Source organism: Anoplophora glabripennis, unplaced genomic scaffold, assembly GCF_000390285.2.
Source record: "Anoplophora glabripennis isolate ALB-LARVAE unplaced genomic scaffold, Agla_2.0 scaffold2, whole genome shotgun sequence".
In the NCBI taxonomy this organism is placed as follows: domain Eukaryota; kingdom Metazoa; phylum Arthropoda; class Insecta; order Coleoptera; family Cerambycidae; genus Anoplophora; species Anoplophora glabripennis.
The window spans coordinates 1,886,797-1,906,712 of NW_019416325.1; the positions used below are offsets into that span (position 1 = coordinate 1,886,797).

Genomic DNA, 19,916 nt, shown 5'->3' on the forward strand with positions numbered 1-19,916 from the left:
TAATTAAAGTAATTTGTATGGGTCACTTTTATTTTCCGATATATGGTTGACAATCGATCTCAGAATCTGGACACCCATTGAAACCATGTTCCACATAAAATCTGATGATAATTTTCGAATCTATGCCCTCGAATATAGGGGATTTATTTTTAGAATTTTCAGGGACCAAATAATTTTTAAAATTTTTTCAAAAGTCTAGTAAAAATTTTAAAAACTAATTTACCCGCGAAGGTAATCCCGTTTACTTTCCGAGATTTAATCGGAAACAATCGCGGTACACGCAAAATATTTCCCTGCTGAATCGGAACGTCTCAAACCTTTCAAGCAATAGGAAGGAATTTCATCAACTGCTTTGAGACATTGCCTTTTGTTTATGTATTATTTATGCTGGTGTGTAACAATTTCTTAAAAGTGAAATTCTATATTACTAAATTATATGACATGGTAATAAAAATACTCCTTGCATGATCAGAAATCTTACGCCAATAACGAACATTATAAATAAAAAAATAATACTTGATTACATTTTTTAACAGTGATGGGTACCTTAAGGACAAATAAAACAAATTCAGGAATAGGGATAAGTAGAAGTTAATAATTTTTACAATGTTCTGAAATGCTACAATTTTTTTTAACAACGCTTTCGTAACGCCAAGCTTTCGAGTGACTTTGGATTTTATTCCCTGTTATTTTTACGTTTTGTTTGTGATGGGTCAACTTTTCACGGTACTTTACTGTCTATTAAACTTAAACTTCAAATCGATTTCATATCCTCGACACAATTTTTTACATATTTTTTACGCAATTGTGAAAACTATTTCTATTTTAAACCCGAGTAGTAGTAAAAATCGTGCTCGTGCATTTCGAAATATTTTTAAAATGTAGGGTATGTCACACTTCGTTAGTTGTGAATTTAACCTTTTCCTGCTCGCTGAAAAAATATGTGTGGTATTCGATTTGTTCATTTGCTGAAATTTTTCGTTTCCACCCTATATAGCCACCAACTGATTCCCAGTTTCTTAAATATCGCTTATCGTATCATAAAATGTCTTTACTGATTTACTAAATTGTAAAGCGAAAAAAACTGTCGAGAGCTACGTTGTGTCTCGTATAGGACGTTGGAACGTAAATCAGGTAGTTAGGAGGCAAAATTGGGTGAATTTTTACAAGTAATATGTTACATTCTAGAAGGTGCTTTTACTTACCAATAAAGAAAATTTCAAGGTAAGCCATAGTAGCGTGTGGTAGAATGTTTCATGTTTTACGTACATGTATGGACGGAATAATTACGTAGCCGCAATTGTTTTTCATGTTTTTAACACATTTTGACACACATATTGTAGGTCGTGTAGAAAGAAATAGGTACAACTCTTGGTTAATAAGTTCCCTTTAAACAGAATTTTATTTCGAGGAAGTACAGATCAATTTAACTTTTAAAATATTCTTTCCAGTTTTCCAAAAGCGGTTGAAGATTATTTCCCTGATTTGTACTTGCGTAAATTTCTTTGCTTTATACCGAGCTTAAATGTAACACCTTTCTCTGGCATTAAAAAAAGCGTGTCTTTAAAGAACAAATTCTCACTCGCTGAAATTCCAAGAATGAATAATAATAATTAATGCCTTAAAAATCGTTATTCAACTGCATTTACTAATTGACCTTCACTCCGTGACATTCAAATCATAACAAAATGAACTAGCCTGGAGTGGTACGGCATAGAAGTGCAGATATTTTTCTACAAAAGGTCGGTCGGGGTAACGCAAATTTCGACTTCAAAGTTGAGCGTATAAATTTTAGTAATAAATTTGAACTAATACCAAAAATTTAATTATGAAAGAAATGTCCTGTTAAGAATTCAATTTGCTTGCAGTACAAAATGGATACGTAATTTTAAGGGAAACGTACATAAATTTCATACCCTGTATTTTATTCATTAGAGAATGGCATATTATTAGCATCCAGTTAGTCAGTGTTCCACATATACGAAATTTGTTCATCAACGTTAAAAACAAGACGTTTCCACTGAACCATCACTGCGTCGCCGTCGGCACCTTTGTTATTTAAATATGATCATCTGTGACCTTGAACCAGCTGTCACTTCGTAGCCGTAGAAAAAATAAAACGATCTCGCTTATTATTTTCGCCGTTCTCTACGTTCGTGTCTATAATTTCCATCTCAAGGATATTTAAACAAAATTAAGAAAAGTTAAACAACTGTTAAATTCAAGTTGTTGGATTTCGGGTGCCTGTCGAGTGGGTAGATAGTTTTATGAATTAATTAGTTATATTGTCTCATCACCTATATATTCAAGTGATTTAAATGAAGCGAAACAATGGTATATTTTTCTAGAAAAACTTACGTAATGGTTCTGTTTTGTAATTGATACTTTTTGCGTCTAATTGTTCTTTAATATGGCGCATGTGTATTGATTTCAGTTGATATTATTAACTAACAACAATTAAGCCTTTGTTGTGAAAGTAATGACCGTAATAAATATAAATGAAACAAGAAAAAAAAATACCGGTAATTATTGGATTTTATTACCATTTATAATAACGATAGCACCTTCAACTTTATTTCTCATCAGCCTCTTTCGCTTACTTTCAAATTTAAAGTAAAAAGGAAATATAAAAGTAAAAATGTACGTTTTCAAGGTGCTCAACTATCTCGCACTTTCAAAACAACGCACACAACGCTGGGGAAATTAAATTTTAGGTAAACGGCGACCTTAGAGAATTCTTACATTATCATATATGCACACAAAGAGATGTATAAAAATTGAAGAGGTGTTATTTGATGCTTTGCAGCCAAGGTTGTTAACCTTGGTGGCCTTGAATCGTGCTTCATTCAAACATAACGCGGTGGTCTCTATAGCAATCAGACGCCGAATATTAATTCTTCGCTTGCGGTTGCCAGCTATGACGATCTTTTAATGTCTAAATGCAAATGTAGTCGGTTATAGTAATTTTCTTATTAAGGTTTACTTTCACAAACCATATTCGACTATGGTGCACGGTAATTCTACGTTTGCTGACAATTCTGAATCTGGCCAGTTTCAGCGGTTTTATAGGTGCGGCGATTTTTTTCTAGAAATGGCACATTTAGCAAGTGCGAAGTTTCGAGATGAAAGAATACAATGCAGCTCGTAGAATTAATGAGGTTTTATATTTAGACAGAATTTCATGGTCAACTGGTATTAAAAATTATATTGATCAACCCTGAATACTCACGTTAATGTATGAAAGCGTCCTTATTTAGCTTTTACCCATCCTGAACCTGAATCTAACAATATCGCAGCGAAAATAGGCATTATTTTAAAAACAGACATTAAAATTGGAAATCAGTATAGGAATTGCAGTATTTCAACTTAAGTTCCGATTAAAAACGATGAATCACGGCAATTAAACTGTAAATCGCGAAAAAAATTAACGTACATATAAAATGTTGGTATCTAAATGTCATTATTAATGATGGTGCTAAAACTCAAACTGAAACATCTAATTCAAGGCCGGCCTGGTAAACAATGAAATTATCTTATCACGGTGAAATAAATTGTAAATTTAAATTGCAAAATAATAGGTAAAGTAATAATTAAGTTTTTATTGTCATTCGATATTAGTTTCAGTTATTTTTACCTGCTGAAGTAACAGAAAATTATTTTTTACCCGGCTGTGTCTTAATAGAACGGAACTTGGTTTTTAGCTTTCTATGGCGAAACCTCTAAAGACACTATCTCGGCATGACTGACAATATATGACTAAGTCTTATATGTTTTTTCCCCGACTGACCTTTATCGCTGAATTTCGAAATAGAAATCACTCACTGCGCTAGGAAGCCGTAAATGGGCCGCTTTCATCACGTCGGATTTTCGGAAGTGTAGCAATTTTTTCTATGAACCAGGTTGTAGAAATATTCACCAAAAATGTAGTCAAAATGCACTAAAAGTGTATGCATACTAAAATTTGAATACTTCCGAAAGAAATCTAACACATAATAATTCAAAAGTGTGGCAATTTTTTTTCATATATTTTAAAATATACAAAAAAAACAATATACAGGGTGTTAGAAGATTGACTGCTTTAATTTTAACAGACGATAGAGTACATTAAAATAAACAAAAAAGTCCTAAACTCAACCATTTCCGAGAAAAAATTATCAAAATCTCCCACTTGATGTACAAAAGTTCAATTAATTAAGGAATATTGACATAACTGCGTGCATAGAATACTATATATTACAATGTTTGTCACTTTTTTGATCTTCTTTATGCTTAATTCTAAAAAATAATTAGCGTTGTAATAAATTTAAAATTCGGTAAAATTCATACCGAGCAATGTGACAACGGCGCGGCGGATAACACGAGGTACTAGGCTTCCCCAGCAATACGCAATTCAGTTGGTATCTGGAATTGGACCGTGTCCGAGTGTTTTTTGCGTACCACTATTTCTTTTTCTTGAGGTGTTTTCCAGCGGGTGCGCGAAAATTATATTCGACGGGTGTCGTGCGTGCATAGAAAATGGTGATGGACATTTTGAGCATATGTTGTAGTTTGTTTTGTATTTGTGCGTTTAAAAATTACTGTATTTTGCTTTTTGGTAAGTACCTAAATTATTTTTAATACGTATGATTATTTGAGTACTTTAATTATATATTTTTCAAATTCATAATTCGATTAAAAGTCAAATTCCTGTTGTAAGAGATTCATAATTTCTAAAATTCCAGCTAAAATTTAAGCTCAACACTATCTTCGTACTACAAAATCCATACATTTTATTTTATTTATTTAAAAACTGGAAAGCAATTGTCTTGAAATTTACTAAATGTTTCACAATAATAGCTGTTTACATTTTTTCCGTAGGACAAGTCTGCCGCGTGTACACGTGGTGTGCATCAGTAGGTTAAGCGCTGTTGTCACTTTGTGATGAAACTCCCCAATATTAATCTTACGCCCCTGTAATATGCAACATTTTTGTTCATTTACGATTACTCTATCTCATGCTGAAGTAATGGCAGTCAAAAATTCTTACACCCTGTATAATCTTAAAATATATATCTTTTTTTTTTCCTTACAGTATAATACTTCAAAAGTAACGAAATGAAAGGATGTCTCCTCGCTCCCATTACATCAAATTTTCGGTCGAGTAGAAATTTTTTCAAATTTAGATTTTTTATATAAAAATATTGTTCAGAAGTGTAGTAATTTTTCTCCGCATATGAGGAGATTAAATGGTATATTCCAGATTCGTACGCAACATTGTAGATTTTTTGTAAAGTTATAATTTTTGATATTAGGTTTTTTTATCGGTTAATAAAAAATTAATGTTAATGTTAATTAAGTAAAATTATAGATCGTAATTTTCTTTCACCTTGATAAGTACAGCATAAAGAATAATAAATTGATGATTTCCTCTAATTAATTTAAAACATAAAATAATTTGAAAAACTTTACATATTTGAAATATTCTTCAGCTCCTTACATAAACATTGAGAGAATATTTCCTTCACAAAAAATGATTTTTGAATTGATCCGAGAAGCCCATATTTTATGGTGATGAAGAAATCTTATTGTTAAATTAGAAGTAACGAACAATAGGTACAAAGTAACTAAGATAGTTCTTTATTATATAAAATTATTGTTTGTCGTTAATTTGTCACGACTTGAAGGAAAGTGTACTAATATTTCCATTTTTACATAAAAATGATGTCGTTTTTAGTAGTTTTTGACTCTATGTTGTGAAAATCTTTATTTATTATTAACAAATAGAACTTTTGAAATAATTTTTTATTAAGTAAAGAACCAATTTGTTATAAAAATAATGAGAATTATAATCATTATTATGTTAAAAACGACGAAAATCGAAAAAATATTTAAGTTTGACCGGTTATAACTCGGTCAATATTAGTCCAAAAACTTTTAAAAACGCATCATTTTGAAGGGAATCTCATCTAGTTTTTTTGTACAGTAATATTCTTTACCTATTTCTACTAAAAAAAATAGTCCAAAAAGTAAAAAAAAATCTTATTTTTTGCTTTTTTTAAAATTGTTTATTAACAATTTTTTGCATAAAATTTTTCTTGCATGCAAAAAATCGTTCATAAACAATTTAAAAAAAGCAAAAGATTTTTAAAAATATCTTACTATTTTGACTTGTGAAAATCTTTATTTATTATTAACAAATAAGACTTGAAATAACTTTTTATCAAGTAAAGAACCAATTTGTTGGAAAAATAATAAGAATTATAATCATTATTATGTTAAAAACGACGAAAATCTAAAAATATTTAAGTTCGACCGGTTATAACCCAGTCAATATTAGTCTAAAAACATTTGAAAACGCATATCATTTTGAAGGGAATTTCATTTAGTTTTTTTGTACAGCAATTTTCTTTGCCTACTTCTACTAAAAAAAATAGTCAAAAAAGTAAATAAATAAAAAAATCTTATTTTTTGCTTTTTTTAAATTGTTTAGTAACGATTTTTTGCATAAAATTTTTCTTTTAAATTTTTTAAATAAGCCATTTCGATGGGAAATTCAATTCTCTAAAAAATGTTTCCTATGAGCTATACCGAAATTTCGCTTTGTTTTCGTGCTATATTTAAAAAACTGCAAATGTGCATTTTCACCCCTATCTTCAATTTCAACCCTCTAATTTAATAGCACACCGGGTTTTTTTTATTTTAATGACCCTTCGAACAAGTCATGTGATGAAAATCCTTAAACGTCTTATTTCCTTCCTTTTTTGCAAAAAAATGAGAATTAAAACGTATGAGGTTAAACGCGACATAAATCGAAAAATTGGCTAATTGTAAGTTTGAGCGGCCATATATCAGTCAATTTTCATCCAAAAATACTTTACAACCTCTTATTTTGAAAAAAATTTTATCTACTTTTTTTTTCTATGAAGCAATGCCTATACCTCAAAAAAAAAACTAGACAAAATAAAAAAAACGAATTTTTTGCTTTTTTTTCAAATTGTTTATTAACGATTTTTTGCATAAAATTTTCCTTTTAAATTTTTTAAATACGCTATTTCGATGGGAAATTCAATCTTCTAAATAATTTTTCCTACGAACTATAGTGAAATTTTGCTTCGTTTTCGAGCTGCAATTAAAAAACTGAAAGGGGTGCATTTTCGCCCCCATCTCCAATTTCCACCCGCTAATTTAATAGCACTCCGCAGTTTTTTCATCTAAAATGACCCTTTGAATGCAATAAAATTGCTTGAACGTCATAGTTCCTTTTAACCCTGTTTTTTTTTTTAATATAATCAGTAGCCTATAATTTACCCCACCGCACACACCTCTAAACACCTAAATTACGTTCAATGTAAAAAAAATATGAAAATAATGAATAGTTGTGGAAATATTCAGAAACGTGCTGTTTATTATGTTTTTTTATAACCTTATAACAATTCAAAAGTGTAGCAATTTTTTTATGTACCAAAATATTCGCAAAAAATTGTGTAGTTGTGGAATTTTCAGAGGTATGTTAATTACATTTTTTCCAACAATATAGTAATTCAAAAGCAACGAAATGAAACGACGTCTCCTGAGAATTTTACGCAACGTACTCGAATCGAGCTGCAGTCAGTACTCTATTTTTAATTGTGAGACACCTGGGGTCATCATGTTCGCGTTACGTTTTCATTAAATGTCAACGTAACCCGAGTATTAATTTATTCTAAAGGGCATAAGCGTTTTAATAAGGCGTTCTATGTTACCGCGTTTTATTCGCCTCCTTTTAACTCGTATTTCTTTCACCAAAATACGCTCATATACCACAATAAACATTAAAAATATATAAACACTGCTTCTGCAAACTCACCACATCTGACTCGGCTGAATATTGATTGTAGATCAAACTCTCCAGTGCCATCCATTTAACCGGTTTGCTTTCTTGATCGGCCAGACAAAAATAGTCATTCGGGAACATGTCTCTGGATAGGGAGTTGTCGGTTATCTTCACTTGAAGTTTTTCGTCGATTCTGCAAAGAAACTGTCAAAACTGGAAAAAATTCAGGGAAAATATACGTACACCGCATTTCGTACAGCAGCGTCTTTGTAGCATACATTTTGGCTGTGCAAATACATGATCCCTAGAAGAATCTGGATGGCTATGTCGACAAGATTCTGAGTGGACAGCACTAAGTTGTCTCTCTTTTGGCGGCATTTTATGAGATATCTGAAAAAATGCAATGTTTCTTTTTAATTGCCGTTGTAAAATGCGACCTGTACGCCCATGGCGGGTAATAAAATCCAGTTAAGGGTTGCGCAAACTTACCTCTTCAAATTACCCCTATTAGAATAAGGGTAGACCAGTAATGGTTGTTTCGGATCGTCCAAATTCGCACATAAGATGGTTAGGACGTTTTTGTGCTCCATGCCATACATCATCGTCCCTTCCGCTAGGAATAAACCGACTAACCTTTTCGAGGCCGCTTCTGCGAAATGAAAGATTTTACGACTTTACAAATTTTAATGGGTTTTTATTAGAATACTCAATAGAAACGGAATGATTTTGTTTTGTGCGGCGTATTTATAGGATTCGCCATAAAATCTTTATGGGAACGTCTGCAGATTGTCGTAGGCCTCGCACTGATCGAATTGGACCTCGTCGCAATTTTATTTATTTACTTTTACGACCAGGCATTTACAAAATAGATCGCTTTTATTTATTTTTTTTTAAAACAGAATATATCATTGCATCGTGACACAAACTTATATTTATATAAATCCAAATATTTAGGCGAAACATTTTTTGGTCCACTCTGTATATGTTTTTAAAACGATGGACAACTGTTTGTTGTTTGAGGAAATGTACATGCAACAGATCGGACAACTGCTGAAAGACTATTTATATCCATTGTTTCCTGTAATCGGTTTCACATGTACAGATTTTCCCGTTCCCATCAAGACGCCCTCTGGACAATCCGCAGCCAACTCACCTTTCGTGGTCTTTATTATTACAGTTTGCTGTCTGTAAGTTCCTTGGTAGACTTTACCGAAGATCCCTTCTTCGGCGATGCGATCTAAGCTTATGGTTTGGCGGAGCACGGACAGAGAGCGCAGACGTTTGGCCGGATTCACTAGACGCGGATCTTGAAGAGAAACCTGTAAATTCGAAATATCTTACGCTGGGATTGAATAATTCATCTGTTACAGAAATATAGGGTGTACAATTTGTACAGTTGTTCAACATCAGAATATTTTTAAGTAACTCTCAGTAGACACATTTTGGCGTTAGATTGATTTTTAGGACTATTAAGGACGGGATTTTGTACAAAAAATATCGCCCAGCGTGAGTCACGAAACGGGACCCCGGCAGGTGCTGTTCTAGCGGCCAACGCTTCAAGTCTAATAATTCCGCTGCACCGGATATTCGTCCGATTTTTCAGGAACGGCTCCAATTTGTGTACATACAATCTTATAAGGAAAGAGAGTAAATATTTTATTAATCAGTAATAGATTATCGAGGACAATAATATTTTTTTATTGAGTAGGCAATAATTTTTAGTTAATAAGCTTAAACAATCTTATAATTACTATTCCTTCATTATAAAAACAGAAATACGGTTTTTAAAATTACATGTAGTTTCTTCTTCAAAAGTGACCTTAAAACACGTATAACATGGAATAGTCAACAGTCTAATGTTTATATTTTCACATTAACAATGCGATAATGTAAATTAACTGCTATTTTCAGTAAAAAAAATATATACCTAACCTGAATTATTTTTTTACTTTGACGAGTCGTTTTAACTTAAAAACACTGCTTAATTACTAAAATATATAGAATCTTGCTACTAATTGCGTTTGGAGAATAATATGTATAGGCATAAAATATATATATAATATTACTGTATGTATTTAGTCCATTGAAATGAAGGCTGAACCTCCATTTTTTCCTCTGTCGATCAAACCTGGGCGCAAATATGTTTTCGACCCTCAGGAATCCGAATCCGCAAAAATTTTTGACCTAGGTGATCAGGCAAGGGGTCAAAAGGTCAAAAACCCGTAAAAATAAGGTTTTTCGCAAATATCGTAAACTACGGCAAGTAGCAAAAAAATAATTGCACCATCGTGTTCCCAGGGAAATTTTACATCGATTTTATGCTATTGCTTATTAAAATTAAATAAATTTATGTCATGTTTTGGACAATTACCAAGCAATATAATGCGATTTCAAATATAATTAGCCTGCAGTTATAGTGGATCTGAATTCAATTGCCAGATACACTATTTTTTTTGCTACTTACTTTAATTTTTAAATGGAAAACCAAAAATAATACTAATGAAGAACAGAAAAAAAACTTTTTTAGAACGAAATACTTATTGCAAAAATGAAATATAGTGCTCTGAAAAATCGACTTGTAAAGCTTATTCTACAAATACTAAAAAAGTCAAAATTTGTATAAACAATTGTTCCCAGAATGACAACTTTTTATTTCTAAATTTTGAAGACTTTTGAAGAATTGAATAATGAATAAAATAAGCCTAGTAGTCCGGGCGAATTAGGTTTTTTTTCAAAAATCGGGCCTAAATCTAATCTAAATAAATTTTAGTGTCATCTAGACACTTGAAGGAACACAGGAAAATTTGGAAAATAATTTTTAACTTGACTTTTGTTAAAGTTATTCAATTGTTAATGAACTAATTTTTCGTGGACTTAATCTTTCATAAAATTTGTTGTAAAAGTTTAAATAATGTATCTAAAAATTTTTTTCTTTCTCGAAGGTCTTTTTATATACATAATAAACAAGATTCCGTTGTAAAAGTTTATAACAGTTTTATCATTTGTTTATAATGATTTTTAAAGTTAACAAAAAATGAAAAATCCGGGAAATGTTATAAATTTTTTTTTTACCAAATGTTTGATTTTACTTGTTTTTCTATTAATATATTGCGTTTATTAACTTAGCTATAACAAATTTATAAACAAATGGACAAGTTTAATATTTTTGAAACATTTTTTTGCTATTTTATTGTCTTGGTAAAATAATGATTTTTAAAAACAAAAATTTTTCTTGAATAAATTTTTTAATTGTTTATAATCGTTTTTTTGATTTATTTGTCATTTAAATTATTTATTAAGAATTTTTTTTTAAATCATCATTTGCTATTATCAATATAATTACAAAAAAAAAATTATTCAAATTTTCATTGTTTATTTTATAACTCAAAAGTTCATTGTATTCCGTAAATATCTTCCAGGCTGCACAATTGGTTAAAATTTTGAGTTTCTGCTCTTACAAAAGTTAAGTGTTTAATTAAAAATAGACAAAATTGAAGAAAACAACAAGAAGAATATAAAATATTGACATTAGTTAGAAAAAAAGTACAGAAAATCCAGAAAATGTACCCTTAATCGTGTGATAATTTAAACAAATAAAAAAACATCGTAAACAAATGGAATAAAAAATATAAAAAAATTTTTATTGAGTAGTCCAGTAGTTACTCTATAAAATTGTCTTAAATAGTGGAATCCGTAACTTCAATAGTTTAAAAGTTTTAGTCATTTAAAGAATTAGATAATGCATTTTTTTATATACAAATGTTTATAAAAATATAACCATTGTAGATATGAAGCAGGTAAAAAAATTCATGTTATAGATCAATAAATTATCTAAAAGATCTACCTGAATGTCAAAGACCGTATCATCAATAATTTAGAAATTATAACAATTTATAAGTTTATCAAATAGGTGACCGTTTCAGCTTTGATGTGATAAAGTATTTAAAAATGCAATAAAAATTAGAAAAAAATGTTATTTACCACTTTGATGCACATAGCTGTATTTATAATTCGTTAAAGTTACGAAAAAAAAATAAAATGAAAATCAGAATTTGTTTATAACAAATTGTTTATAAAATAAACAATGAAAATTTGAATAAATTTTTTTTTTTAAATTATATTGATAATAGCAAATGATGATTTAAAAAAAAATGATTTCTTAATAAATAATTTAAATGACAAATAAATATAAAAATCGATTATAAACAATTAAAAAATTTATTTAAGAAAAATTTTTGTTTTTAAAAATCATTAATTTACCAAGACAATAAAATGGCAAAAAAATGTTTCAAAAATATTAAACTTGTCCATTTGTTTATAACAAATTTATAAACAAATAACGTTAAAATTTTTTTAGCTAAGTTAATAAACGCAATATATTAATAGAAAAACAAGTAAAATCAAACATTTGGTAAAAAAAAATTTTTATAACATTTCCCGGATTTTTCATTTTTTGTTAACTTTAAAAAATCATTATAAACAAATGAAAAAACTTTTATAAACTTTTACAACGGAATCTTGTTTATTATGTATATAAAAAGACCTCCCAGAAAGAAAAAAAATTTTAGATACATTATTTAAAGTTTTACAACAAGTTTTATGAAAGATTAGGACCACGAAAAATTAGTTCATTAACAATTGAATAACTTTAACATAAGTCAAGTTAAAAATTATTTTCCAACTGGGCTGTGTTCCTTCAAGTGTCTAGATGACACTATAATTTATTTAGATTTTTAAATTAATATTGAATACTATAAAAAAATTATTTTGTGTTGCACACTTTGCTTGGCGGCGACGCGACGACGCGGAAACCGCCGCCGCCGCGCGGAGCTATATTTTCAACGTCAAATTAAAATTATAAATAATGGAGCTACAATTCCTGACTTATTTTGCTGAAATTTTCTCCTCTTTCAGGATCTTTTTTGAAATTTCAGCTATCTTCAATATTTTTTTAGTTATAGTTAAAAAACGGAGACTCCCTTTTTTCTCTTCGTTTTTTGTTTATAACAATTGCTATTTTTAATTGCGGATAAATTAAAAAATACTTCTTTCTCTGAATTTAATTCCGAATCCAATGTACTAACAACCATATTTTTAGGATTACAATAACTATTTTTCGCAAAAAAAACTCACTTCTCGACTAGACTAGTGGTTTCCTTCTTATCGGTAAGTAGCTACTGATTTGTAGATTGAAACAGAAATCTACCTGAGCCAGACCAATTTTTAAGCTGTAAATTTATTTTGAAACTACCAAGGCTACAATATAAATAACGATTTTATGTGGGACACCCTGTACGTAAAATTTAATCTTTATTCTTAATAAAGAAAAATTAGTACATATTATTGGTTTTTTATGCGTTATATTTTCGTACTACTTAAGCTTTACAAAATCTTATTACTTAGGTACCTACCTACTTTTAAAATATTACCCATATTTATATATCAAAGATAATATCAGACCATTATGGGTCCCATATTCTGTAAATAGTGTTTTCCGCAAAGACAAATAATTTCAAACATTTAATAACTGAATAATCTAAAGCTTATCAAATAATAGGAATGTTATGTCATGCCACCTGAGTATTTTCAAAGACGCCGGCCGCAGTAAAACGAATAAACAGGTGCAAAAAACGATCAAACCATTAAGGTTTTAGGTACTGAAATCTACGAAAATACTATCTTTTTTATATATAATTCCACATGTAAATATTCTTATAACATTTACTTGCTTAGTCCTACATATAAAATTGTTTACTTTTTATAAGTACGTGAAAATAATTGTTAAAATGTGGGGTTAGGATAATAGCAAACGCATGTTTTGCAAACGCTTTTTTTTAGTTATTATTTTATTTGGGTAAATTTAAACGGTAACCATGAATAAACAAAACATCAAGGATTTTATTTTTGTGCTTACCCCTACTTTTGTTCTACACGTTTTACTTTTAAAGATTTCAGTACCTAAAAACGCCAGAAATTTCACTATTTCTCGGCCAATACAATTTACAATAAACCAACTCTGTGTTTTCGCTTTCATTTTCAAGGGTAGCGACACCTGTGACAGAGTACACAAACTAATTTTATTTAGAAATTCTTGTAGAAGATAGAAACCGCTAAAATTCTGGTTTAAATATATAATATAATATAATATAACATGGAGTCGTGTGTAAAATGTTGTCATCTTACTTGAGGACACAAATTATAGAATTGTTAATAAATATTAATCTGAAAATTAAATACAAATGATCCTAAGTGTCCGTTCTAGTGAGTGAAGTAGTTTGGTTATTGTGCCTGACCTAGTTCCGTCGTAAATCCAATATATTGGCAGACTAACAGTATGGTTAAAATTGAGGTACTTTGGCATTTATTTAAATTATTCGTCTGTTCTCATGAGCATTGAAATTTCTTTCACTCACTAGCGGGAACCATTGCGAATACATTGATATATAATAATATTCAATTATGTTAGTTTCTTCGATGATTTGTGTCCTCATCTGAAGCTCTGTTACATGGTAAAAATATACATACTAAATCGCCCCCTTAACTGCTAGGAAATTGTTGTATGGTGAAAATACGACTTTTGACACTCATACAATTAAAACAGAAGTGAAATTATGGAAACTGATGAATATTTTAATAGTCACAAACTTACGGGCGACCATCTGGGGAAGGCTCGCGATGCTCGTCCCACTTCTGGTGGCCTATATGTCGATGTATTTCCAGTTTGGCGGCTGCTCGTCTACTGGCGTCAGTGTTTAGTCATAGTATCAGAAATAGACCGACGTAAAATAACCAGAAAGCTAAAAGCTAAAGTGTCCCGCAAGGTGTTCGCAGGGTGTTAAGTCTGGCGATCGCGGTGGCCATTTTTTGGGAGTATATTGCCCTTTTCCGAATGTAAGTGAATTAGCCTAAACGGACTTGTTTTAAGTCCAGATGTAGGCATTTAAAAACTATTTTTATATACCTTAACCTCACATTTAATGAAAATTTGCTAACGCTATCAACTGCCAGTTGAAATATTTGTCGTTATTGCATGAGCAGAAAAAAGTTATGAACTCTGAATATCACCAAAATGTGTCAATTGAGTGTAAGAGACCCCATCCAAAAAATAACCAAAGCCAGTTAAGACTATTTAAAAAAATCAAGAATTTTCGGGAACTTTGAGGCCATCTAGCGGCCAAACGAAACGATTTCAAATGTAAGTGAATTAGCCTGAAAGGGCCTGTTTTAAGTCCAGATGTAGATCCCCGTCCAATGTTTTTAATTCCTTAATTTTGAGTCGTTCGGCCTCCCTTTAATTGTCGACAAACGTGGATAAGCGAGCGCGATTGCCTCTCGATGATATTAACATGATTCTGAAGTCGCTGGCGTTTCGTTCCGTGTCTAGCTAAATGGATGTCCTTAATTATTAATTGGGTACGTGAAATAGCGTGCCCCTTAAACATCCGAATGAGGGAAAAGGGCGCGGTGAAATATCACAAGTAATTCGATTAGGTAACAGGTCCTAAAAGCAAATTGAATGCATTTTAGATTAGCGTTGTGATTGCTTTATACCTTGTTTGGGTAAATCGTGTCGTGGCTGGAGTGGACGGACGAATTTTGTTTATTAGGAGGCGGAACTCGAGTCGTTTTATTAGCTGAGGCCCTTTACATACAGGGCGAATGAAAATTAGGCTGCATTAAATTTGCCCAAGCATTTTAGTTACACCTTACAACTCGTGATAAAAGCTACAGTATTACTATTTGTTGTTGTTATTTTTATTGTTACTTTATCGTCCGATAATATAGCGCAGTTTTAGGCAGAGATATCTTGGCCCTCGTGAATTTTCCGATAGATTTGCGAATATCCCGTTAGACACGTTCTAATTTAGTCATCCATTTTATGTTTACTTGGGGTATAGGCCGCATAAATGTATCCTAATATCGCTGGCTTATTTCTCCCCTGTTTGCCTTGTCACTTGTCATGAGAAAATACCCTATTGAATATGCAGCAAACTGTGTATTATTCAGTTTCGGTGTACACATCTTCGAGGTAAAGGAGGATATGTTAATAATTCGTGCATAAGGAGTAAACGACGGCTGTATGGAAATCCTTCAAGGAAAAAGAGAATAGCGCGTATCCCAGGACAGCGAGAACAAATATGTCCCCCGTTATCATTTTTACTCGTTATTTTTCGTTTATGTGAGGCAGCCTCAATCTTTATTTTTTGTGTATCTTATACAGGGTGGTCCCGAGGTAATGGGCCAAAATTCATGAGTAGATTCCCCAAGTAAAAATACTTATAAAATATATAAAAAATAAAATTTTGTGAGGATATTTGCATTTGTTAAGGAATGAATTAAAAAAAAACTAAAATAATATTTTACATTTAACAATCTGTATCTCTTTAACTATCAACTTTTGGACTAAGGTAAGTTCGGCTAAATCGCAATATTTTTGCTTTGGCAATGTACCCATGAATTTTGGCCCATTACCTCGGGACCACCCTGTATACATGCATTATACAGGGTGATTCAGTCATAATGTCATTAATTTTAAGGGAAGATGGGAAATACGCGATTAAAATTTTTTAATAAAATCATTTTATTCACTGCACTTTGATTTTGAAACCAGTTGCAAAATTTAAAAGGTCAAGAAAATTTTTTTTTTCGATTTTCAATCCTTCCAAATACGTGGTTAAATTTAATGACATTATGACTGAATCACCCTGTATATACGAAACTAATGAAATTCACTAAAATCATTCATTTGGAAAATATAACCGACAATAGCGATTTTTAAAATCAAATTGTTGTTAGTAAGTGCTGATTTTGTAGCTAAATATTTAATTGCAATTTTATGATCGAAACCGTAGCAAAAAAATGAATTCTACCACAATTGTAATCGGAATAGTAGTAGAAAATTCATTTCTGTCATAATTTTAATAATCCACACTGCCAAAAAAGTTGTTTTAAAAATCGAAACTAACAAAAAATTTAATTTCTACCACATAATCGAAACTATAGCGAAATCGACTCGTACCAGAATTTTAATAATAAAAGCCAGCCATTGATTTTATTCAATTTTGGCATACTCGCAATACCACATACCTGAATATTTGTGTAAAATAAGATAAAATTTAATTAAAAGCTATCCTGTACTAATGTTCCGACATAAAATCCAATTAAAATAGTTTAATGGATTTTAAACAATGAAGCGAAGTTATAATTAATCGTACTTGAAAAATAGAAGATCATGCGACAGTGTGTACTTGAGTGCAACGTGAAAATATACTTTGTAATTACGTCATTAATTATTAATAGACTACATTTTTTTTGATCTTCAGACGTTCCATTAATACAATAATAAGTACATATATGTATAATTCTATAAATAATACTAAAATATTCTATAATAACTCTATTAATAATAAAATATTAGTAATTGAAATTGCCACAAAAAATGTTTAACACACTTTTAACAATAGAAGCCGCAACAAAAAAATCAGTTTTTACTGCAATTTTAATAATCGAAACTGTGACAAAAAATGGAGTTCCTACTATAATTTTAATAATCGAAACTATGTCAAAAAAAATTCTATTCTATATTCAGTTTCAAATTCAGTTTCTATAGTCTTTCCGATCTCAGTTGAAGAACCAAGAGGTTGGCAGTAAGTACCAGGTTCGGTCGCTAACGCAGCAACTCGGCATTGAAATATTTGAAAAACTTGTTCCCATATTCATTTAGCCATATCCATCTACAGGTCTGGTCGAACTAAACAGTTGAAGAATGCGCGCGCGGGCAAACGGCGTACAACATAGCCGCACTGGGCGATTGGGCAATAAATCTCAGTTGTTGACAAGTGGTTGACAAATTGCCTAGCAGTGCAGTGCAGCAATGGGGAATTTGGTGTGATTCGGGGTATTTGGTGTGATTCAGGTAATTTTAATGTATTATAGGCACCTTCTATTAATCATTGATATTACAATTGTGAAAGGGAGAAACAATATTATTACAACATGGCATTTTTGAGACCTTTTGAACCGGAACAAAACGAGATTTATCATCGATATAATAAAATTGTTTGAGGAGATAAATAATTAAAATATGTTGTTGGCTAAATGATCATATAATAGAAACTTTCTACACATTATATACAAATTGTTACAACTTTTTACCTTCAGCAGAAAACTTTTTTAGGGACGCCTATGAAACTCATTAAATTTTATTGCTAGGCATTTTTATAATGTTCAACTGACTTCGGAAAGACTATACCACAGTTCTAATAGAATCTGTAGCAAAATATCTGATTCTGCTGCAATGAATTACATGCACAAAAAAAAGTTGTCTGTACTTTTCATGCGACATATGTTATCCGTAGTATTTTTGCCTCCTGATCTCGAATTTGGTGTCGGAATTGAGCTATCACATCACAGGAATTTCCTAACCTCAAAAAACAGGTCAGAAATAGCAAAAATTTACGAAAGAGTGCTAGAAAAAATACAAAAAAATATTTTTCCATATTCAAATGTTCATTTATATGTTTAAGACCCCAACGTGAATCCGCGGTCAGAATTGATCGTTCTTTTTTTTAACCTCAAAAAAAAAAAAAAAACAGTCAGATATCACGAATTTTCAAAAATTAACAGATTCGCGCCAAATTTGGCATACGGAGGTTTTCGGGGTCGCTGATCACGGATCCCAGCTCAATTTTGCAAAATTCAAGGTGGCGGATCCAAGATGGCCGATAAATTTAAAAAAAATAACAGATTCGCGCCAAATTTGGTATACATAGGTTTCAATTTTGCAAAAATGGCGGATCCAAGATGGTCGACCAAATTTTCAATAATTGATCCGTTACTTTGAGATTAGAAAAAGAACCATCAATTCTGACCGCGATTCACGTTCGGCGGGGTCTTAACTATATAAATGAACATTTGAATATAGAAAAAAAAATTGTTGTATTTTTCCTAGCACTTTTTCGTGAATTTTTGCTATTTTTTACCTGTTTTTAGAGGTTAGGAAATTCCTGTGATGTGATAGCTCAATTCTGACACCGGATTCGTGACCAGGAGGCAAAAGTACTACGGATAACATATGTCGCATGAAAAGTACAGACATCTTTTTTTTTGTGTGGCTGTGTTATCGAAACTAATAAAATATCCGCATCTACTACAATTTTAATCATCAAAACTAGCAAGACATTTAATTTTATTCATTTTCTAGCATACTGGAAGTATCTGATTATATACGTAAGTTAAAATTTAATTAAAAACTATCATGTACTAATTTTTTATATAAAATCCATTAAAATATTTTAATTGATTTTAAACAATCAAGCAAAGTTGTAATTAATCAACAATGTAATAATAATAGATGTATAATTCTTCCACAATCTTGATCATTGAAACTGTAACAGAAAGTGTAATTTCCAAAACAATTTTAATAAATCGAAACCGTAGAAAAAAAAATTCCCGCTACAATTTGTGAAGTGTGAAATTATCCGCAGCATAAAATATTTTAGTGGAATTTAAGCAACAAATTGCGTAGGTATTTAATCCTACTACAAACAATGGAGTATGTATGTACTTGAGTGCAACTTGGAAAATAATATAATCGCGTTATTAATATCCGTAGACAATATTTTTTCTGATCACCAGACCGTCCATTAATGTAATTAAGGTAATCTTAGAAAAGCTCGCTACTTACTAGTAGCCGCGCCGTCCTGATTGCTCTATCTCCATGACTAAGCCGAGTGCCATGTTAATCCCCTGAGAATTCAGGCAATACTATTTACTTTAGACATTGAATTTCCCTTCTCCGACGTTCCTCTGGCTTATCTGTTTTTCACATAAGAGCACCCCCCAGATTTGTGTGAAATCAATCAACCGCCGCAGTACCAGATAATATTTAGGGCCGCCAGCATTAATAGGCCTCCACATTAAGAGCATTAATAAATCGAATCGAACCGATTGTTCAGCTCTAATCTCTGAACTTCGCACTTGAAATTATATTGTATACATTCGGAGAGTTCAATTACATTTGCTTCATACAGGGGGCATACTTTGTTGTAATAAATAAAGAGTATATTTATTACAACTAAACGTAAGGTTGTGGGTACTAAAAATGTATTTGCTTTTAATATAC

At 30.9% G+C, this 19,916-nt stretch overlaps 1 protein-coding gene across 1 annotated transcript in view; it reads right to left on the reverse strand.

Annotated features, from left to right (window-relative positions):
• The window catches only part of LOC108916123 (tyrosine-protein kinase Dnt-like), a 58,369-nt gene that overhangs the window by 1,856 nt on the left and 36,597 nt on the right, over positions 1-19,916 (reverse strand). The window contains exons 7-10 of the mRNA XM_018722326.1: positions 8,946-9,111; positions 8,282-8,441; positions 8,036-8,182; positions 7,826-7,985 (exon numbers count right to left, since the gene is read on the reverse strand). Coding sequence (XP_018577842.1) covers positions 7,826-7,985; positions 8,036-8,182; positions 8,282-8,441; positions 8,946-9,111 — 633 coding nt within the window. The remainder of the gene's footprint in view (positions 1-7,825; positions 7,986-8,035; positions 8,183-8,281; positions 8,442-8,945; positions 9,112-19,916) is intronic.